The 22,964-nt window shown below is 47.7% G+C and overlaps 1 protein-coding gene across 1 annotated transcript in view; it reads right to left on the bottom strand.

Moving 5' to 3' along the window:
- The window catches only part of LOC8031181 (arylsulfatase B), a 74,626-nt gene extending 54,035 nt beyond the window's left edge, over positions 1 to 20,591 (bottom strand). Inside the window, exons 1-5 of the mRNA XM_042288977.1 lie at positions 20,487 to 20,591; positions 10,915 to 11,074; positions 6,136 to 6,248; positions 4,804 to 4,914; positions 3,307 to 3,438 (exon numbers count right to left, since the gene is read on the bottom strand). Coding sequence (XP_042144911.1) covers positions 3,307 to 3,438; positions 4,804 to 4,914; positions 6,136 to 6,248; positions 10,915 to 11,074; positions 20,487 to 20,591 — 621 coding nt within the window. The remainder of the gene's footprint in view (positions 1 to 3,306; positions 3,439 to 4,803; positions 4,915 to 6,135; positions 6,249 to 10,914; positions 11,075 to 20,486) is intronic.
- Between the last annotated feature and the right edge of the window lie 2,373 nt (positions 20,592 to 22,964).

Below are 22,964 nucleotides of genomic sequence, written 5' to 3'. Positions count from 1 at the left end.
TGCCGGTAATAAATGATTGTTTGTCTTATGTTTGTTATATCTATCTATTTCAATGTGTATTGAGACGATACTTAATATATTGCTAAATGTCCTGTTACATCAGTTATTTTCACTGTGTTTTTTTGTGTGTTTTTGATGACAGTGCCGCTCTGCCCTGTGTTTTGGGGGGCAGGACCCCGTCAAGCTGCAAACATGCAGCTTTTTTTTCCTGGCCCCCCTTGTCACGTGTGTGTAAAAGCGCTGTGACAGAAAGAAACTGATTCTGATTCTGATATATATATATATTAATTTGGTGCATGGAGGTTGCAGTATATTATTTCCAAAGTATACCCCGCTGAAGCCCCTATATATAGCCTTCTCAGAGCGCCACGTCATATGCAGCATTTTCGGAATCTCCGCTCTGGCGCATCTTCGGCGCCTATCAAAGCTACTCGCGCGCGCTCTTCTTATCGTCAAAGAAGTAAGAAAAAACACGAGCGACGCGAGCGACAAGCGTTTGGTGGCCGAAAGATCTCGGTATATGATGGAACGGCGGTAACGACCGGTCAGTGGTTGTTCGCGGTTTCTCGCGTTGAGTTACATCTTCGGGGAAAACGAACGTGAAAATAGGATTCACGGGATAAAAATACTCTGTAATTGACCTCGAATTCGTTTTTTCTTTTTCACGCACCTCTTTAGTTTTTTTCTTCTTAAACACAAACTGGGTATACCACGTAATTTCACCTTTTGCCTTTGCCACCCGGAGGAACCATATAGATATTACAATAAACGCTAGAAGTCAGGCCGGCACTAGTGTCCTGTTGCATTTTGAAGCAGACTGCAACCAGTGTAAATTTGACTTCCATTGATGCATTCCTATGGGAAAACCCCAATGCGTTTTATCTTCGCGCTCGATTATAAGAGCATATGCAGCTTAGTGTTCTGACAAAATAAAAAGTTTGGAACGTTTTACAATCGAATTAACAAAAATATGTGTCAGAGAATTTTTCTTTAGAATTCATGGCGACAAACACTGCGCTAAAATAGCCCAAACACATATGTAGAATACGCGTTGACGTTGCAGACTGCTTTTATAGGGCACGTGTCTACCAATAAAGTCAATGCTATGAAGCGCACAGAGTGAATCTGCTTGACAAAACACCAAAAGGATGCTAATGTCTGCCAAACCAAAGAATCAAAACAGACGACAAGTACGAAGCATGGAGCTATGGAACAAGGAACACGTTTTGGATTAGTAACAAGCTGTGCATCAATAATCATTGATAGTTTGTATCGCCATTTCACAGCTTGCATTGGCATATCATGCTGTACAACATAGACCTGAGCCTCAATTTTCGCTAACTTAAATATCGCTAAGTAATAAAAACTATTAACTAAATAAATTACACTTTTATAATGTGAATAAAGCTACATAGTACCCCCCACGAGTAAAACAACTACGCTGATTTTTATGATTTCCTGGCGAAGAGAAAAATTTCACGTACGTTTTCCCATAGGAGTACACAGGAAGACTGGAAAAGTAGACTGGATGCTGTCTGCTTCAATTTGCAACCGGAAGTCTCGTAGACACTAACGCCAGCTGAACCTCTAGCGTTTCTAGCGTTCTGGCACGTTACAGTCGCTGAAATCAAGGGCTTAGCCTCCTCACTCTTCTTGCTTCGTTATGCGTAACCCATTTATTGCCATTCTTACCGGCTAATGTCGCAATTCTGTCACAGCGCAGCGATACTTGACGACAGGGACTCGCAGCGCCCTGAGTTTCTTAAACTACAAGTTATTACTTTATGTCTTAGAGCGCAGCTCTTAGGCGCCCGTTTCCGGCTTGAGCGGCGTCGCAGTCGCCGTCGCCGTCGGCGTGACCGCGCGTTGCATTATGGGACTTTTCATATAATGACGTCACACGTGACGTCACGTGTGACGTTACACTCGTGACGTCAGACGGCGCCTAAATTTAGCGAACATTTTTTCCACTAAATTTAGCGGAACACTTTCCCGCTAAATTTAGTTGAGAAATTTCCCCTCAAAATTTAGCGAGGAAATTTACCGGGAAATAGTCCCACAATTTCCCTGCAAGTTTCTTCCCGCACCCTTCCCTCCTCCTCCTCAAGAGCTGCGCTCTAATTCGGCATTACAGATAATTGTAAACGTCTTTCATTTTTATGGAACCTTTTAAAAGTGATGAAAGAATAAAGAAAATGCCGATCGCTTGTTTGTGTTAATTAACTGTGTCGCCTCCTGTATCCCCCGATTTGCAAGCACAAATCGCAGTTCCACACGCCCGTACGTTGTTGGTATTCGAGGCACGACCCTTCGTTCGTTTCGACTGACGCCAGAGTCACGTTGCTCAAACATTGTACAAAAGGCAGTCTGCAAATACCAGTGACGCAATATCCGTGGCTCGAATGCCGCGTTCCAAGTCTCTCCTTGAACGCATTGCCCTGCGGCATTCGAAGCACGGACCTCGCGGTGACTCGTGTTCCAATCCGCATCCAGACTGTCTTTTGTATGACGTATAAGCAGCGGGACCCCGGCTTTAGAGATGCGCTGTGCATTATAGTGTGCACGCGCGACCACAGGTTAATTTATGGGCGGTGAGCCGAAGGTTTCTCTGACAACCGCCATTCTGGGTGTTTCTGTGCACGGTGCGTGCCTCATTCGCTTGCCAACGGTGGTAAAAGAGCGCATGCCACTGGACTGTTTCTTCCTCACTACGCTGAACGGTTACGTTCAGTAAGCAATAAAATGGCGTAATGGCGACTTGCGCCACCCGAAGCGTCGATGCAGTCAACCTTCTACCATTGGCCAAGGGCTGATCGTGACGCCTTTGGTAGGGATTCATTCCGCTTTCATCGCCGTAAGTGAGGGAAATTTCAGAAATCCGGGTGCGACTTCTTGTACTTGAGCACATACGGTGGCTCCAAGTTTTCATCGTGCTTTTTATACAGACCCTCGAGCTTGTCGTCCGCCAATGACAATAGGGAGTTTTAGGGAACCGTTTTTGCACACCCAATGTGGAACGATGGGCCCTACGGTAGGAATTGCGCGTATGGGAGACTTAAGCGCGAAACACATGTACGACGATTTCTGGTCGCGACGTCGCGTAAGGAGGTCACCACGGAAACATCTCGGTCCCGGTAGACCGCATACAACCACTTACAAAAGTAATGGATCCGCATGCGAAAGAGAGGGAACAGTGTGGGTCCATGCGAGTTGGGTAAGAGAAGGAGGCACGCGTGAAGGCGTCGTCGTTTGGAATGGTGGCTGCCAGGATGCCTCCTTGTAAAAACAGTTCATACCGCTACGCACCTTGTTCTTTGGCCTGTTGTGAATGAGTTGGACTGCCTGGTTAGCCAACAAGCTCGTCAAGTAGCGTCCGGCCTCCTCGACCAGAGCTCGCTTCTCGTCCTTGAGCGCGTGTCCCGAGACGTCGATGTTGTTCTGAAAGGAATGGTGGTTTCACAGGTTTCGGTGGTACGAACAGAGACTCGTAGTCGACAGTTTCGAAATTGCTAAGCTGGAACTATACGCCAGCGCGCCGTGCGCAAACAAGCCCGCGTTTGCTCACACCAGGTGTCAGCAATGCACGTGCGCAGAATCCAGCCCAACGGCGGTGGCTTCACGTCAAAGTCGCGCGTTCGCTAATAGTAATTGTCCGTTGTGTGCATGTATTAGACGACGTGAAGTTAGCTCTAAAGGCCCTGCTATACTCCGACAACGAGCGTATAGCAAACGCGGCGTATCGCAGCGCACAGAGATACTGATTGGTCGCAGATATCGAGCTCCTGCTCGTCGGCCAATGAAAGGCGCGCTCTGTGTTTCGCTGCGCTCAACGCCGGAGTATAGCAGAGCCTTAATAGGCGCCCCTGGTGTCTCCGCTATGGATGAAAAAATTAGCCAGTGCAGTACCCACTGCTAGCTCGGGGTCTTTAATGTGCATCGCGCAATTGTGATTGCACGTCTGCACGCCGGCACGATGCTCATCCAGATCGAAACGGGCAGGGATTGAGCCCGGGACTCCTGAGTTCTGCATTTCAAGCTTTCGCTTCACGTGCCTTAAAAGACACTCGGCTTCCGATTTTCTCCAGCATGCTTTACAGCGCGTCGAAGAGGAATCTCGATCATTGTCAAGCTGGTATTTTGATACACGGTACACCTAGGGGTTCGTAATAAGGATCGGTCACGAGACACATGAACCCACGTTTGACAGTGATTGAGTTTCATTTTTGGACGCGTAGTCTGGAAAACGTGTGGGTCATACGAGAACGCAGGAAGTCTGGCAAGATGGATTAGGGACCTGTGATTGCAGCTCGCACGGTATTGTGTCGCGTGACACCGACTACTGGTCAATCTTACTACATTGTTTCAACTTCCGGGCTATGTTTACGTTTCGTACTTATTGCTAAAGAGTATTGCAGGCCAGCTTGCTTTTTTATCTTTTCTCTGCTGTTTAATATCTTAACGGCTTTTTCCATTTGCCATATATGTATCTTTTTTGGTGTGGGCCAAAACGATTGATTGAAGTGATCGGGCTATGAAGTCTAGAAAGAAGTATTTATATGCGTCATATATTGATATTTTGACAGAACTTCATTGCACAAATATCCTGAACTTCAGTTTGTTTGTTTTAAATTTTGTTTACCGCCGAATTTACAAACGTTATTTCAGTTGAGGCGCCGGCCCTCTCAACTTTTTCGAGAAAGTGAAGGAGTGCCTCAATTGGAGTGAGGTTTCTGAAATCGACGGTAAGATTTTTTTATTGTCTTTAAAATTACTGTGAAGACCGTCGGACACAAAATGACTTACGTCTCTCGCGAAGTGTGTCCAGTAGTCGGAGTCGCCGTTGTAGATGCCGTAGAAAGTGTCAAAGCCACGTTTTGTGGGCTTGAACTCGTCCTTGCAGAAGCCTAGATGCCACTGTTTGCAATAAAATGAAACGGTGTCGCAACCACAACCTCATGTTATAGACGTTTCTCAAGCTAGTCTGGCCACTGTGACTCCATCAGATCCAGTCAAGTCTGACAACTGCGGGCGCCTCAGACGATTTAAATAAAGCCGGAATTTAGAGCAAAATTTAATGGGGTGTGTGTAAATGTTTCTAGACTAGGTGGCGCAAGCTACCGCCAAGCGATCCATACATCCATGTTTCACTGTCAGACGCGCAGCAGCGCAAGCTCAGTTCGACTCATTCAAAGCGATATGTTTAAAACATTGTTGCGAATTCTCGATATAGGTCAGTTGGCGTACACAATGTTTTAAAGAATCTTCAACAATTCTTCTGGCTCATGCGCAACTTTTTCCCAAGTGAACTAAAGCACCCACATCAACCATTCGGCAAACGCAGATATAGGATATATTTGAAGGCGCGCAGTTTGAAGGCAAATAACCTGTCACTTTCAGGGTGTTAGAAGATGTACTATCTCCGGCCAACACGAGAGACCTATTTCCTGCAGAAGCTTATGCGGTGGTGCACATGTTGGTTAGAGGTGCTTGATTTTTGGAGAGAGCGTATATAGAAAAAAGCTTCTTTCGTATCTGCATCTCAAGCAATGCGGTCTTGGCGAAGGAAAATCTAGCACAGCCACTTGAAACTTACCTCCTTGACTGGATCTTTAGTATTGCTAGAGACTGTACTTTACGTAGTTTCAGATCACGTCCTACAGGGTGCCGTTGCAGTCTATTGGAAGGCGAGCACAATCTGTGAAACTAAAGGTAATTTGAACGGACAGTTAATTGCTCGCGGTTTTACATATGACAAGCCTAAATAAATGCGATAATGAAATTTCGTGGAAAAAATAAAGATAAACTTTCGATAATAGAAATTGATGATGTCAAACAAACACGGATCACCTCTGCAGCCGTTCGTGTGTTCGTAACTATTAGGTATATATTTTTTTACGATAATTAGATAATAACAGCTGGCGTGCTCACGTGGGTGACACACCAGATCTGGCTCCTAAGCTTGTAAAGTTGTCTGCTAGAGTCACTGAGAGCTTAAGAAACGCGAATATAACTTATTATGATCTCGCTTTGGGATTGGTTGTTCGGCGTCCTTATCGGCAAAAGTCGCAATCTTATTGGCTGCTGAACGATAATGAGATGCTCGGGCTCGGCACACCATGACTCCTTTAGACTCACCTTTCCCACCATGTGCGTGGAATAGCCGAGGTCCCGGAGGTGCTGGGGTAGCAACGTGAAGTCCACGCTCAAACCGATAGGGTCTGCGCTGCCGATGTCAAGACGTTGCGTGCCTGTGCCGAAGGAACGCGGAGCGCAAGTTCGTCTGCTTCTTGAGCAGGGACGACGATGACGTCAGAAACGCCTAGCTCTGATTGGCTCCAATTGGATGGATAGTGGGTAGACCTCAAGGCGGCCAGCAGTGAGGTCTACCCACCGCCGGCCCTCCGTCAGAGCCAATCGGAGCTTGGCATTCTGACGTCAGTGCAAACACTTTGCAAGAAGCAGACAAACTTGCACTCCGCATAGTTTGACAATCGACCAACATACCGTTTATAAAGAAGCCCGCGCAGAAACGAGATTCGCCTGAGGCGAAGCATCTCCACATGCGCAGTGCCGACAGCAGCGACACCACGATGGCGTAATATTAAAGTTATTTTTTAAACCGTTGGTAACCATGACATGCACTTAACCTTGAATGTTTGTTTCCGTAAGTTTAAGTTGAAGTCCGTCGTGTTAGTCGGACTTCAACTCCGACATGTTTAGGGGTATGCAAACTTACTCCGTGGTCGTGGCGAGCCGGAGAAAGTTCACTACAAAGCCGAAGAGACTTGACTTATCGCCACTACAGGTTCCGGAAAGATACGGCGTTTCGCTCCCCATAGCGTGTTCCACGATGAAACCACTAAATGCTACCGAACGCGTCCAGGAGCGGGGTGGAGAGAAGCTCAAGGCTTCGTTCGGTAAGACTTGCGTGGGGTCGGGCGTGGCGGCAGGGCGACCGGTCCGACTCCCGGATGCAGCGAAACGCACCGAGCACGTGGACAGGGGGTGGGCCAGTCACATCGCTTTGCCCTCTCGGACTCCCCACGGCTGGCAACGGCTCGCTGTCGTGTACAAACAGAAACACAGAAAGGGAGTCCAGCTTTTTTCACGGAGCGGTGAGCCGTTCACGGACCACGCCGCCAGTTTGCATACCCTTTTAGTCGGTGGTCATAGAAGTCTTCCAACTACTGCATTGATAGGATTCTGCTTGATGAATTGGTGTCTGTTTTACCGACGGCGACGTAACAATTCCAGCACATCGGCTAGGAGGAGTTGAGCCAACACTTCGTGGATAACAAAATTGTTTTGCTGAATTTCCGGCGTTACCTCTCGTGATCGCCTTCGACGAGAGGACATCATGGCGTCATCTACAGGGATGCCGTGGAACGCTTGCCACAGACCTTACGCGAAAGTGCTTGATGGTCTGACAACACTGAGAGTGTCGCCATTTTAATGTTGGTAAGCGTCATCGGTACCGAAGGATGCAACACCATCTGTTGCATGCTAATAAACAATTCTGGTAAACCAGTTACGCAACTGAATAATTGTATTTGTCACTGACGTCGATACAAATTATACAATGCGGAAATATCTTCAAAAGTAATTGAATTACAGTTCTTAGTATTTGTACTCTACTCCAGATACTTTAGAGTGAAAGTAACTTGAGAAGTATTTTAAATACTTTATGAAGCAGGTATTTAGTACTTAACTTAAATACTTTTCTCGAGTACTTTGACGAACACTGAGTAAATCACAGTTCCAGGACCACCTCAGAAGTGGCGCCAGAGTGCTCTCCGGTGCGCCCAGACTTCAGAGTGTTACCAACTGCTTGATCCGTGCACTCTAAGAAATGCCTGTGCGCTTACTTACTAGCAAAGCACTCGAAGAGCCAATATCTGCGATCTACGAAATCAGCTCAGCGAATGGTGAGGCGGAACATCTGGTTAAACCCCAAAATTAAGTCCGCGCTGTGGCATTACGCGACGCAAGCATGACGCTTTGCATTGCGTAATGCCACAACGCAGACTTCATTTTTAGATCTAAACCGATGTTCCGCCTCATCATTCGCTGAGCTTATTTTGTTGATCGCAGAGATTGAACCTTTGAGTGTTTTGCAGGTAACTAGACGCGTAGGTATTTCTTAAAGTGTGTCACGTGTTTTAAAGGTTCGCGCTTGCAATACGAGCTGCGAGAAGAGGACGATAGCACTGGATATCTGCAGGTATCTCTGCCTTTTCCATCGAGGTAGAGGGGTTCCGGTTCCGGCCTGCACTCTAAAATGACCCACATAAAGCCGCTGCCATTGTACGCAAATTTGACCACTCGTCACGTGACCAAACCAAACACGTGTCGTCACAGCAAAGATGGCAGCGCCCAGGCAGCGCCTGGCCCCAGTTGGGCCGGAGCACTGGCCGGAGCTTGTCGGATGCTTTGTTCGTTGTCATTCGTCTCAGCGAGTTGATTTCAGATGCGGAAGCCGTCATATGAGGCCTGTCGATAGCGACTTCAAAATTCAGCGTGGTGTCTTACGTAGGTATAACGTCAAAATACGGAGGAACTGTGTGCATTTTGCCGGTGATCGACGGGGATATTGCCATGAAAGAGACAATCGGCCCTGCGTTGCTCGGACCTCGGATTGATTCGGATACCGCTAGGATAAATTTTAAGGTGACGTTTCCATGCTCTCGTTGACCATTGGAATTAATAAGGCATGCAGTGTACCATCTAAGAGGGGTATGATTATACACATGGAGGTCACTGTGGACTATTGATACCGATCGGCAAGCTAAAAAGCCTACTAATACTAATTTCTAAGGGAAATCGGGTGCAACATTTTGTGCAGTGATCAATAAAAAATGTAAAGACTTGCTATGTTCTCAGTTCCAAGGGGACAAATACACTGTTTTATGAACATAATTAATTACCTTTTTTGCGAATGATTGGTTCGAATGCTTTGTAAGAGTTCGCGTACACGTCAATTAAGCAAACGCCAACTTTTGCCTTCAAGAAAGTATTGAGATCGAATGTGAACCGCCGTTTATCACAAAAGGTGACTCAGGGCTGAAAGAACTTCCCCTAGGCCCTAACGCGACGTATACCGTTCGCTTCGATTCTCAGACATTCCAACGTTAAAACGAAGCTAGAAAAATGCGAATATTTTATGCTAGAAGTTATATCGTAAAATTGTTGATTAGTACAAAACGTAAAGATCGCAGGAGGTTCCTCGCTAAAAGATGCTGTGATTATGCAGTTACTTAGGGTCGAAACTAATTCCCTAGGCCCTACGTCCGACGCAAACATTTTCGTGTTGATTCTCAGACATTCCAACGTTCAAACAAAGCTAAGAGAATGCGAAAATTTCATGCTAACAGCACTGAAATTTCCATCGATCCTCGAGCACATCCGGGAATCCGAGCACCGGTACGGCGATACGGCTGGTGCTGTCTCACAGGCAGGCACGTAGCCAGGATTTTGTTTCGGGGGGGGGGGGGGGGGGGGGGGGCACCCATGACAAAATGCTGTATGAGGGGGAGGGGGGAGAGGAGGCCCCAGCAAAATGGAAGATTTCGGAGGGGGCCCGGGCCCCACGGGCCTCCCCCCTGGCTACGTGCCTGCTCACAGTTGTTAATATCCAGATGATCCAGAGCCCCCCATCTTGCGCAAAAGGAGTATAAAGTCCCATTCCTTCATATTTTCACATTATACCTGAGAAGGCGAGCACGAAGAAGCCCGAAGTCGTCGGAAAGCAGCTGCACATCACGGCTACCGCGCACCGAACGAACTCACATCCGCCAGCTCTGGGCGCTGCCATCTTACCTGTGACGTCACGGCTCTTGTTAGGTGACGTGACGAGTGGTCACTGTCAACGTTATCAGATTAGCTCAGTTACGGAACTGCTCATAGACGCCGCATGCACGAACAGTACCGAACAGTGGTGAGTCGTGGTGAGTGAGGGGGGGGGGGGGGAGGGGGGGGCTCACTCACCACGACTCACCAAGCGTCGCTCGACGCGCCGCCAGACGGCTGCTTTGGTAACTGAATCAGGATACATACGTTTCAACGTACTAGAAACGTAAAAAACAACGGAAAAAACTCTTTTGGTAGTAACTTTTATTGGAGTTTAGTACAAAATGAGGGGCGCGTGATGTTTTCTAAAATCTTTAGTTTGCAAGGTTTTGCGGTACAATTAATACTGTTTTAAAACAAACCATGCCTCAGTGGGGATTTCAGGTAGCGCGTCCCGACCTAGGCTCATCTTAACTTCGAGGCAAATTCTCGGCGCGGCCGCTGGGGGAGACGGGGCTGGCTTCCCTGTACCTCTTTCCAGTGTATCTGTTTCGGCTGCGAAATGGCCGATTGAAGCCAAAATGGTTGTTACGTGCAGCTCCGCGAGTGTCCGCCGCAGGATTAATGGCGGCGTTGTGATCGCCTTTAGTCGCTTCAGCTGGGCTCTTTGGAACGCATAGTTATGAAACGAAAATATAGATGGCGCTTCGAACGGCGCTTGGCGGATTGAAGTGAGTGAGGGGGGGGGGGGGTACCCCCCTCCGCGGGAGTTCCACAACTGAGGTAATCTAATAACATTGGTCACTGTCACATACAACATGGCGGAAACCGGGGGGAGTGTCATTTTTAAACTTCCGGTTTATCACTCTAGGCCCCCGTACCTGGTTGGCCTTTTCGCCCGCAACAACGCAGCGCATCCGCACTCGAAACCAATTTGCCCAGGAAGCGTCCGCACGAAATCGCAAACGCTGTGAACGGTTTAAGTTGGTCCGACTCTTAAATCTGGGCTCTCTACTGTTTTTTCGTCATAAGCTAACGCAGGCGTGTGAGCCAGCCTTAGGTCATTAGCAGTGAAGCGGAAATGTGTTAACCCGCACTTAGGAAAGAAACATAATAAAGTGGGGTCACCTGTGTGGATGGGGTAGAGTCCAGTGAGCAGTGCGGCTCGAGTGGGCGTGCTAAGTGGCTGGACGTAGTTGTGGAAGAGGATGATGCCGTCCATGGCGAGGACGTCGATGTTCGGGGTCGGGATCTGATCAGAGCCGTGGTAGCTCACGTCGTGCCAGCCCTGGCATTGGGAGGTCGGGAACAAAACTTGTCGTAAGAAAGTTCTGTGGGAATAGGTCCTTCGCCACAGGCACCCGAGTCAGGGTTTCTGTCCGCGTAAGTTCGTTCGTTTTAAAACGCGTTTAAAAGCTGGACTTCATGCGAAAAGCGTCACGTCCGTGTGTATACAAAATAGTTATACGCAGGTCAAGGCAACATAAAACATAGATAGCCGATTGAGCTGAACCAGGGTTGACTCAGGGAAGCCAGTGCGGTAGCACGTGACAGTTGGCTCGCGCAGCTGGCTCCCGAATGAAAAATCGGGAGCCAGCTGCGCAGGTCATGGGTCTTGAATAGATTCAAACATGACTCGATAATTTTTATAAAACTGCGAAGCACATGAGTGCACGGTGCGTGCAACGCACTCGAACCAGCCAAAGATCCCCGTAACCGGGCATTACACATTAAAATGCACGTATGATGCATTTTGTGCTGTCCGAGTTTCCCAGATTCAGCATGACGGAACAAGCTTAAATTTTCTTTAGAGCCGAGAAATAGCTCTTTTCAGCCGTTTAAGGACACTTTAGGCTTATTGTAAATGGCTAGCCGTAGGCTAAAGTCCGTTGGTCATTTTGTTATAAACCGTTTACTGGAGCAGCTGAAATATTTACGAAAATGCTTGACGGTAATGAACTTCTCAAAGTGGCCGGAAGCAATTAAAAACTTTTTATGTGCAAAAAAAAAATGCAAACGATTACAGTGTGCTGCAATTCACAGCGAAAGCTGCTGCGTTGTGGAGAGGACTTTTAAAGAAAATTTGCCTTCCTCCAGTGGGCTGTAAAATGCTTGCAATGGCTTCTTTGCTTTCAGCGGAATTGATATAGGAGACGTGAGTGAGGAGGTGTGTGCTTTGTTAATCAATCGTGCGAGATGTTGCATTTGTTGAAAAGAGAACCAGAGGCATCCTTTTTTTTTGGGAAGGGGGGGGGGGGAAAGGATTATGCGCTCTTTCAGAAGGGGGGGGCACCTGTGACCGTGCCAGCGGTGGAAGAAGCAAAAGTTTCTTTACGCGAGCTGTTCGTCGAGACGCGCAGAGCACACGAGAACGGAACCTGGGTGGCGGCAGTCGGGAGGCGAGGGAGCGTGTCCGCAGAGCGCGACCACGTGGGTTTTTCACAACGGCGGCTGCCGTAAGGGTGGGGTGGGGGAGGAAGGGAGAGCGTCGCCGTAAGGAGCGTGGATGTACACCTCCTAGAAGATGAGGCCGTAGCGATCTTCTCATGACGTCGCAAAGGAAAGCGAAAGCAACGCGCCTGGATCGACCGTCGTAACAACGCGCTTGTAGTCACACAACCCGGTCTTATTAGCTCAAATGAAAGCTGCTCATAGCAACGGGGCTATAAGACGTTTCATTACACGGGCAAATATTACACCCCTAAATAATCGGCATGAAATGGCACGAGGTATGCATATAATACGTTTACAGAAAAAAACGTGATAGTTTTAAGTCGAAAACATTGAACCACGCAATTATTGCTGTAGGAATGCATATTTTGTACAAAATTATTTGCACAATGGCACATGGACTTGTTATTCACCTTCCAGCGAAAACTTTAATGTCACCCCGTATATTTACAAATGTCGACGCAATTGCACACGGATAACGACGACCAACGAGATTCCATTCTATCGCGAGAATAAAGCAACCGACTGGAGCTCTCTACTCGCGTCCCACATGACCAACAAAAGCCCGTAAATAAGTTAGTCCTCAGCTGTCAATCGTATTCATACGACCCCAATTATCCGTCACAAAAATATTTGAACATGAACTCCCAGAAGCCTCTCGCTCTTTCTCTCAAGGGAGAGAGGTCTATCCCTCGTAAATGCCGTATAGTGTCAAGAGAACACAGGAAAACGAAGCACGAGAGCAGCGGCAGAAGTGAGGGAGAAAAACTTAAAGGGATGGTGAAGCAAAATTTGGATTTCAGAAAACAATGCCGGAGCTGTAGGCGGGACGCTACAATCCCTACAACACTACTCGTAAAACGATATCTCGAATCGGCAAAAAAAAAAAAAAAAAAAAGTCAAGATCGAACGAGGCCGACGAGGCGCGTGACGTCAAGATATCTTGTTTCCTCCTCTCTTCGTTTCTCCCCTCAAGGCGGTGAGGCGGAGAAGATGCGAGGCCGTTCTCTCTCCTTCTCGACATTTATCGGAGAAACAAGACGTGGACACATCTGTCAAATGCACGTCTTTTTGTTTTTTCTCCTTTAAATACGGTCATCCGTTCGATATATCGCTGCATGAGTGATGTTTTGATGTTTGTCGCATACCAAATTTCGGTTCAGCTTCCCTTTAACGTCGTCGACCCATCTCTCGCTCCTGTACGCTCCCTGAGGAGGTGAGTGGATTTTTTTCTGGTTCCCTTCTCTTCTGAAATGTCTCGGCGTATTTTTTCAGACAGTCAGCAGATCACACGCAACGTAAATTTACCAGGATCGGAGCCCGTATGAAGGAAGAAAATGTCGCCACCGGAGCCGGTGGCGACATTTATATTTATATTTATTTATATTTATGATTATCCCGTAACCGCGAAACCACAGGCAGTCCCGAAGCGGGACTGCACTGTAGTCTCGCGGTTACGGGATAATTATGAATACTAACTTGGTACTTTCAACCTTGGTAACGCGTTGTATATTACGTTTATAATATATATGTAATAAATTATACAAAACTGCACCTCTAAACCGTATATTAATGTCGGCTAAATGCGCACGAACAAACCACGTGACCTGAGTGAGCAGACGACGCGGCCGGGGTAAAGAGAAAAAGAGAACCAGAGTGGGCGCCTTTTATCGGCGTAGCCTCCCTTGTCCGGCCATTGTGACGTCATGAATCGGAGCTCTACGGAGTTAGCTTCTAGGAAGTGTTGGGACGTAGCGAGAACGATGGGGAGAACGCTCTCATCGTGATCACGTGGGTTTCTCGGAACAGCGGTGCCCACTGGGGGAGCGAGAAGGAGCCTTGCTGCGGTTGGCGTGTGTGAGGAATGACGGGGGGAGGGAGAGCAGTGCCTCTGCTGTAGAGTGGGGTTTTGCGTTCACACGTGAGCATTTTCTTTTATGCGAAAGCAGTAACTGTCCCATGGAGCGAACCTGCGTTATCAGCTCTTGAAGGCGCGCCGAATGGCACTTAGATACGATCGACGCACCGAAAAAAAATTCCAATGCAAGCCCGCATTGTCATCGCAGCGGAGGGAAACCAACACATCCTGGAAGCAGGGCTTGTACGACTTTCTGAACCCGCGGTGCCATTCTCGGCGTTCGCGCGCCTGACGACTGACAAGCTCGCTTTCCAAAGCCGCGCCTGACCGCGCTATGACGACTCGTTCTAGACGACGCCCCCTGCGCGGCGCCGAGAGCGTCCGTACACACCGACTTCCCACTGGTCAGGCAAGTGTTGGGCTCCAAATCTCGCCACTGCGACACCGACTCAGTGGACGCCGCCGTGAAATTATGGGGCAAATAACAGCGTTGCCACGGCAATGCCATGGCAACGTGGGTTGTTTGCCCGAAAAAGCAATGGCGGCACCCATTGACGAGCTCCCATTGGTTGAGAAGAGTTCGTGGCTGCGCCTACATCCGTTACACCTCGCTCCGTGCATTGGACATAGGGACGCCCCCTCCTGCCCCTTATAACCTTTAGTATACCCCTTTGCCCCCACGGTTTGCTTCCCGTGCAGCCCCTTGATGTGTTTGCGTTTGTCTTGCAAGTATAGGAGGTATTCACTGGGCGCCATATTTGAGGGCGATGTTTAGAGCGCATGCTTAGAACGAGCTCACATTAATAGCCTGCTAAGACCGGTGACCTTGATGGTGCTAAATGCACGCTCCAAAAGGACTGCGGAAGCTCGCCGTGAGCACGCGCTCAGCAGCAGGGCACACGGATATGGCCGCCAGTGAATACTCCCTATAGCGTACGCCAAAGGCGCAGTGCGCACGAAGTCCGAGTCTCGAGCGGCTCTTGGAAGAAAATGGCAGCGCAGCACTGAAATGAGCGGCCCTTGGAAGGGAATGGCGGCGGAGCACCCGCTCGTGGCACGTGTCTTACACGTTTCCACAACAATAGTTGGCGGCATTTGTAAGAAACGCCTTTATCAAGGGGCTTCTGCTTCCCGTCGTTCGACGTGCTACCGCTCTGGGGGGACGACTTCAATGGTAACTGCCGTACAGTCTATGGAATACGTATGTTTCGAAGCATAGCGCCTAGACGACGTTTCATCGTACTCGGAACGCAGAGTTTTGGAGCAAAAATCTAAATGGCACTTTAAACGACGGGAGGCGGGCCGAAAGGAGTGAGGGGCCTGGTGCTCCTTCCGCGGGAGTTCTACAACTGAGGTAATCTAGTAACGTTGGTTCGTACTGAGAGGCCTAGTGACGCTGTTTCTCTTAAATATTTTAAACAGGGCCTCGTCTGCAGTTCTGGGTCCGTTTGCTTGAAGTGCGGTTAAGCGCTAACCGCGGCTAAAGTTACCCACAGTACCTAGGAGAGGGATTTTGAAATCACGTGACTGGGCTCGGTAGGCGAGCCAGTCACGTGATTGAGCAACGTGAGCGACGGGGCCATGACTGGCACGAGCCAGTCATGGCCCCGTCGCTTCCTTTGACAAAATGAGTGCGGCGTACGCAGTTTCCACGTTCGCGATCGCATTGGTGTTTGTCTTCAGGGCCCGTTTGCTCGAAGCCGGTTAACTTTAAACGCGGTTAAAAGTAGACCGCCCTTCCATAGGTACCTACAAGTACCTAGCCAAGTTTGGCGAGAGCTGGATGAGCGACAGCTCCGTGTTTTTTTATAGGGTGATAGCTGGTGTTACCTACTGGTTGTAGCAAATATAAGTGACTTCCGTGGAAAAAGTTCCCAAAAAAGGGGGTACCCAACAACGCGTGCTAACGGGTTCTCGCGACGCAGCGCGGCATACATTTGAGCAGACACATTTTTTGTTGCTCGTGGTACAGATATTGGGTAAGGCAAAACTAAATTCACCCTTGTTTTGAAAATATTCTGAATGCTTGGCTATCTGAATAGAAGAAAAGCCTCGTTAAAATTTCCTTCCAAGTTCGAAAGAGGACGACGAAGTTCACTCCTAGAAAAGATCAGGAAGAAGTGAGCAGCATGGTTGGCCAGCATGTAGGAACTGTATATAACACCATTATGAATTGAAAAACCTGTAATTCGGCTTCAGTGAAAATAGACCTATTAGTAAATTACCCAAGCATCGAGGAGAACGCTGAAAATGTAATTCTACGGCCCACGCGTGCTGGCCTTCCTCTTATAAAAGAATCGAAGTAAATAAACACAATAAGGCTTTGACGAACGTGCGTGCACGGCAAAATTTGGTTTAGACTTTTTGCATTAGAACAATCACTACTGCAGACGCCAGCACGTGCAACGCGTGTAACTACACTCGTAGCATGCACCTCGGTGCTTGGGAAATTTAGAAAAAGGTCTATGCGGAGGGCAAGTTCGTCTGCTTCTTGCTCAGGGGCTGTGATGACGTCAGAACACCAAACTTTTATATGCTCAATTAGAAAGATATGGGGCCGCCGCGACCCCCTATCTGAGCGTCGTCTGCTCCTTTGCAACGTCGTCTGCTAGTCAACAGCTGTATTAGATTTACGAGCGAGCTCGGACTTCGCCTTTCAGAGAGGGCAGACGAAATAACTCGAGCTGTACGATGTGTTTTTGTCTAACAACTAGCAGACACGTATCAAGGTGCGAAGCCAAAGGACTTCACGGGCGAGGTGGCCGACGCGCCGAGGTTTGTTTGCTAACAACCGAGAACGAGGGTGGTTAGCGTCCGCAAGTCCCCTCCTTTCGTGTGCGGCGAGACTCCTCACTCCTTAACGGTGTCGGCAGGTTGGCGAGGTTGGCGCAGTTTACATCGTCTGCTAGTCAAAGCGATGGCTGTTTTACCTTTCTTGCGTCTGTCGGAGATTCACCGCTCTTTCACAGACAAGAACGCGGCCTTCAAAAAAGGCGAAGGAAAATGCCTTGAAGAGTACGTACTTTCTTTTGAGGTAGAGGATTTCACTCTAGTAACGAATGTACAGGCGACGTTTAAGAATAATAGCTACACGGTAAAAATTACGCTCTCCGATAAAGGTGACATTTTAGAGAGTCACTGTGAGTGCCCTTGCGGGGCCGCTAAGTGCAGCCACGTGGCGGCTACCCCATTTTAAGCGGCTATAAATGCACTGTCCAAGACGAACCTTCCCCAGCAGTGGCTGCAAGGCCCCGAGAGCAGCATGCCGCGGCAGGTCGCTCGCTCAGGTAAGTGAACACCATATTTCATCGCTATGTTAAAAATTTAGTTGCACGAGCTTCGTGAATGGTACATCGAGTTTGACGAATTGTTCAAAGATAATCAGCTAAATAAAGATGACAGCCGAAGTAGTGACTGGAATTAAACAAATGCGGCTGTGCGATTGCTACTGTGAGCACATCATAACCCGAAAGTGCTCGATCGCTGCTTGTTGTCACAATTTTCTCGCGCGACTAAAAGGCTATTGTCAATTAGCGTATTCGGGTATGTATGCTTGGCATAAACCTAAGTCGTAAAAGTATGAAAAGCTGTGCTAATCCGTGGAAGATAATCCGAGCAAGATCGATCGAGCTACCCGAGCGGCGTCGAGCGTATCGCGGAAGTTATGTCGTAGACTCGTAGAAACCAAGAAGTAATTAGTGTTTTTGTTTTTGGCGAAATTTTATGGAAACTTATTTTTCTATGCCCTGTTATTTAAACAGACGAACACGTGCTCGGGGGTAATCCGATGGACTTCAATTAGCCCTCCGTATTTGCTCGAGCCACATTTTTCTAAGCTTACTGTGTTAACAGTCAGGAATAAAGAGAGGCCGCTTCCTTCACTGTAGTGCGCGTGAGACCCCGGACATCTAAAGGCATTACAGATATGTCATTGCTTTGTTTCGTGTGGCTAGGAGCCGCTTGTCCCTCTACGAAGCGTGCAAGGTGCAGAGGACTACGCACCTATTTAATAGGCTAGGGTCTCGTTCGTTATCGGAATTAACCAGACAAATCGCTCCACCAACTAAGAACGGCAATGCACCACCATCCACCAAATCAAGAAAGAGCTCTCAATCTGCCAATCTTCCCAGAAATTTAAAATGCGACACACCGTTGTGAATGCGCCCACCACATCCGAAGACGCAGCACGTTTTCATTTCCTCTGGCAACATTGCCCCTTGGACAGGGCCTGATTGGAGCCGACCTCTAAATCACACAGGACAGAAGCGGAACGTTTTTTTCTCCTTTTTTTTAACCAGCAACCACGCGAAGGACTCACGGCTACAGTCATAGCTCCTACAGCACGTCCGCCATTGCCGACGCCGAGATGTTTACATCCGCGACTCCCCCCCCCCCCCCCCCCCCCTCCCCCCCAAGGAGGCAGAACTTAGTACAACCTCCTCTCCCACGTTCACACCTCCTTTCCCATCGCAGAAGACCGAAATGAGCCCACTTGCAAGGCGCATTGGGACGCTGTCTGCTTTTTTGTGCTTCCAATACCCGGCCGATTGAGTCAAGGCAATCTACTTTCCAAAGACGTTGCCATGCCGACAATTATCGCGTTCATTTAAGTTAGGAATGGCCAGAATCAGAAGACTATAAAAAAAATGCGGCGAGGTCATTGCTCATTCTTTGCGATTTAAGAGAGGTAAGGCACAGCTGCACCATTCATTGCTGACTATAACGCGCCCGATATTGCGGCTACAATGATATATTAGTTCCAAAGCGAGCGGCGCTCACCGACCGGGACACTGCCATGCTTCCCCACATCCCTACTGAGCCAATCACGTGATATAAAAATCCCTCTCCTAGGTACTACGGCTAACTTTAGCCACGGTTGGCGCTTAACCGCACTTTGTGCAAACGGGCCCTAAAGTCATAATAGATTATAGGTTAAATAGAATTGAATGCGATTACTTTTTGAGTTAATAAAAGCTTTGGCATCAAGTTTTTTGTGTTTTGTTTAGTCAGTAAGAATTTAAGAAACGCAGAGCGTGGCGAATGCCGAACACCTTATCTTGGATCCGCGGCCAATGACATTGTTGTCGATAATAGCGCCCAAGAACGCATCACGATAGCAAGAAGGGGTATCGTAATGTGGCACAGCCTGCCGTTCTTAACCTGAAACAAAATTAAATAAAATGTTTATTTTCAGAAAGTTACTTTGGTGGGCCTACAAGCAAAAGCTACCATAAGGTAACTTGTCTTGATCAGTTGCGGACTAAGAATAGCGGGAGAGGCTCTGCCCCCAACGAAGAACGCTTCACTCAGTGCCCAACGTGCAGTATGAGAGTTGATGCAAACTTTGCAATAAAAGCTTTTTTAAAGTTAAAATTCATCGCTGCTTTTGCTGGGGTAAAAATTACGTTTTTTTTTTTAAATTTGAGTTCAATCAGGCAATGATTTAACTATATTTCACCAAGTGAACCAGTGAATGAAGTCTTCCTAAGGGGTAATACACATTCTACAAACGGGGCAAAGTTGCTCCTCAGGGCACTATACCCGCGAAGAAGAGAAAAACAGTTGGCCTCAAAGAACACCATCGAAAAGCAAAATAAGTCTCCCCAGGGGTAAACACTCTTTAGCCTTAAAAGAGCGAAAGAAGTGTCTCAGCTCCCAAGGGTAAGGATGATTTCTTCAATAGGAGTGCAAGTATCGGATTCCCAGCAAGCGCTCAGTCTTCCCGTAAAGTGCTTACGTTGCCTCCCCGGGCGATACCAAAATTTTGCTCCTGTTTTGAAGGTGTATATGTTTCAGATGAATTCTCCTGTTTTAGGTTATCCGTTCAATTCCACTAAAAGGGAAATTGAAGGGATAATATTTTATCATTATTTCGGGGGAACGCTGTGAAAGACTGTACCAAGCGCAAACACGTAAACACACAAACTAAAAGCACAGGGTCATGATGTACTCTCTGGGTTTTATAGGATTATAGGGTGAAAGCACAGGTGCCGAAAACAAAGCATAAGAAACGAGATGGCGCCTTTCGGCGCTGATAGTTTAAACTCGTTTTTCGATAAGTACAGCTCATGGAATGGGGTCTACAGCGGCAATACCCGTGGCATTGGATTTCACCGTGGCGATATAAAAGATTGGATTTTCAATAAATGTTGGTTGTGAGCGGGCCCTGTATTGTCTGCTTCCTTGTTCTCGTGTATTTTTGGCGCTTTTTTTCACCGCGCAAGAAGCGGACACACTTGTCCAGCCGAATAAGAGGAGGAAGAATGGAGTTGCGGCCATCGACTTCCTCTCGCGTTTGCAACGTGATATTTCTTTGCGCATTTACCATCATGACAAACCACCTGTCTTGACGTTTTCTGCTTAGTTTCACGATATCTGCAGTGAGACTCACGAGGTCATCCGCAAGAATCATCACAAGATTCGGTGGTTGCGAGGATGCTGAAGTTGCTTCCAGGAACAAGGCTACGGTGAACCAGCAGATTACGAGCCTCCACATGTGCGCTTTCTTCCTGGAAGAAATAATCTCCCTTCAGTCGTTTTTCGGGAAAAACAGAAAAAAGCAAGACAAAGATTAGCTTTTTTATGAACTAACTTTGATAAGTGGCATTCTTAATAGTCTTTAGTCTTAGACATTATGAAAGCGACAAGGCGTCTCTCTCGTGTGCCCGGCCTTGAGCATGCGCTCATGGCCTTCTGTCGTGTTTTGGTTGGGCGTGCACAGTCGAAGCTCACAAAACACCGAAGTGTAGCCTAAGGTAGGCAGCTCGCGCTCGGGGCGGTTCCCGTTTCGACCCGTTCCCGATTCAACCTTCCCGCTTGTACCTTCCCGTTTCGACCCGGCTCAAAACGACCTTCTCGTTTCATCCTTTCCCATTTCGCCCTTTCCTGAAAGAACCTTCCCGCTTCGGCCATCGTTCATTATCAATTGGGTCGGTTCGTTTGTATTGTTCGTTAACAGTTGACTAGTTTCAGTTGTCCAATGTCTGTCCTCCTTGTTCACCTCACTTCCCCCTCTCCCGAAACAACCTTGGAGACATGGCACCGTAAGATAAACGCTGTGTCAGGGAGGGTTCACCCGAGCATTTACAGCTTCATCGATCTGATCAAACGGGATGAGGCCTTGAAAGTGATATCTCTACAGCAGCTTGCAAATGGTGGTGCTGAGAGGCCCAGGGGACAGCCGCGAACTATCAAAATTTTAGTGTTACCCCTCTGATGGCGCGATTTGCCTGCTCGACTTCGTCAACCAAGGCGATAGCATTTTGTGGTTTAGGATTTTTGCCCGAGTGCGCGAGGGTTCTGTGTCTGAACTCGTAAGAAAATAAAGTCGCAATCATACACCTGCCAATCTGTCTCATTTATCTACTCTTCAAAATATCCCGTTCACTATAAGGAAGTTTTGGAATAACGTACGCAAGCGCTTTGGGTAACCTAAAAATAGCGTCGCTACATAAAACCTAAGGTAACGCTGATTTTTGTGTATAGTGCTTGCCTACATTATTCTAAGACTTCATTATCGTACAGAGCGCGACAATGTTAGCGGGAACAAGCGATTGTTGGTCTTCGCTGTTTGTCGCAAAGAATCAAAAGACTGCTATCAATATTATTAGTTCTTTAAAGTGCTCATCTGGGCCACTAACCTAAGCGGTACAATTTGGTACCTTCTAATACTATTTCGAAGTAAAATCGTCAACATCCTGTTCGCGGTAACGTTGTCGCGTAGTGTACATAGTCCGTTTCATAGTTACACATTTTGGGGACCATCTCGAAAGAAATATTTTAAGTGATTCAAGTAGAAATATATTTCGTTGAAGCTTGTCTGAAAGCGTTGTATATTTTAAGAATGCGTTGACAAGCAAAGTATTTTACAGCATTACTAAATAGCTCGCCTGCACCTTTGCACCAATTGCGTTAACACCATTTAGGGGCATATTCTTGAGCGGAAAAGATGCGCAAACCAGGGTTAGAACTTTTCGCAAAAAGGTTGAGATGTGTGGGGCTTTATACCAATAGGTTCAAACGGAACGGACTCAGACGTAGATGGTGTTTCGGCTACAAGTTCAAATAAAAAGGGCGTTTTGGAACCGGGTTGAAACGGGACAGGTTCAAATGGGACGGGTGATTCGGGGATGGGTCGAAACGGAACGGGTTCAAACTTCAAATGGGCAGGTCGTTTCAGGAATGGGTCGAAACGGGACGAGTTCAAACGGGAAGGTTGTTTCGGGAAAGGGTCAAAACGGGATGGGTTAAAACGGGAATGGGTTTTTTGGGCGTCTTTCTCGTGTGCCCGGCCTAGAGCATGCGCTCATGGCCGTCTGTCGTGTTTTGGTTGGGCGTGCACAGTCGAAGCTCACAAAACACCGAAGTGTAGCCTAAGGTAGGCTGCTCGCGTTTGAGAAGGAACTACTGAAAGACTTCTCTGCCGTTCTCATCTTGTCACTGACCGCAGCAGTTGAAGTGTGGATGAGCTGGTGAATGATATGCGCATCAGAACCTGCGACTCAAGGAAATTAAAACTCACACTATTACGGCCAAAACAAGAATAAGAACGGTTACTTGGGTGTATGCGTTTTTTTATGTGTGTTTCCTTACGCCAGTCTCTGATTATTGAGTCGTTTTAGTCCAGAACGTCGACGTTAAATCCCTTTCAGCGTCTGGTGTGGTCCGCCTGGAGCTGTCAGAGTAGGATGCGCTGGAAAGGGGGGGAGGGAGGCTTTTTTTTGCTTTTAGTTTTCAGAGTGCAAGTATTTAGACAGGGGTTTGCAGTGTGTCTCCTTGGCAGTGCTCCAAATATTACTGGAATGAATCCGAGTTACTCTGGCGGATCATGTCACGTGAGAACACAGATAGAGGAAAGCTGGACTAGGGT

Source organism: Ixodes scapularis, unplaced genomic scaffold, assembly GCF_016920785.2.
Source record: "Ixodes scapularis isolate PalLabHiFi unplaced genomic scaffold, ASM1692078v2 PGA_scaffold11__112_contigs__length_91849675, whole genome shotgun sequence".
NCBI lineage: Eukaryota > Metazoa > Arthropoda > Arachnida > Ixodida > Ixodidae > Ixodes > Ixodes scapularis.
Note: the sequence above shows the minus strand (reverse complement) of the source record. Positions and strands in the feature narration are given on the sequence as shown.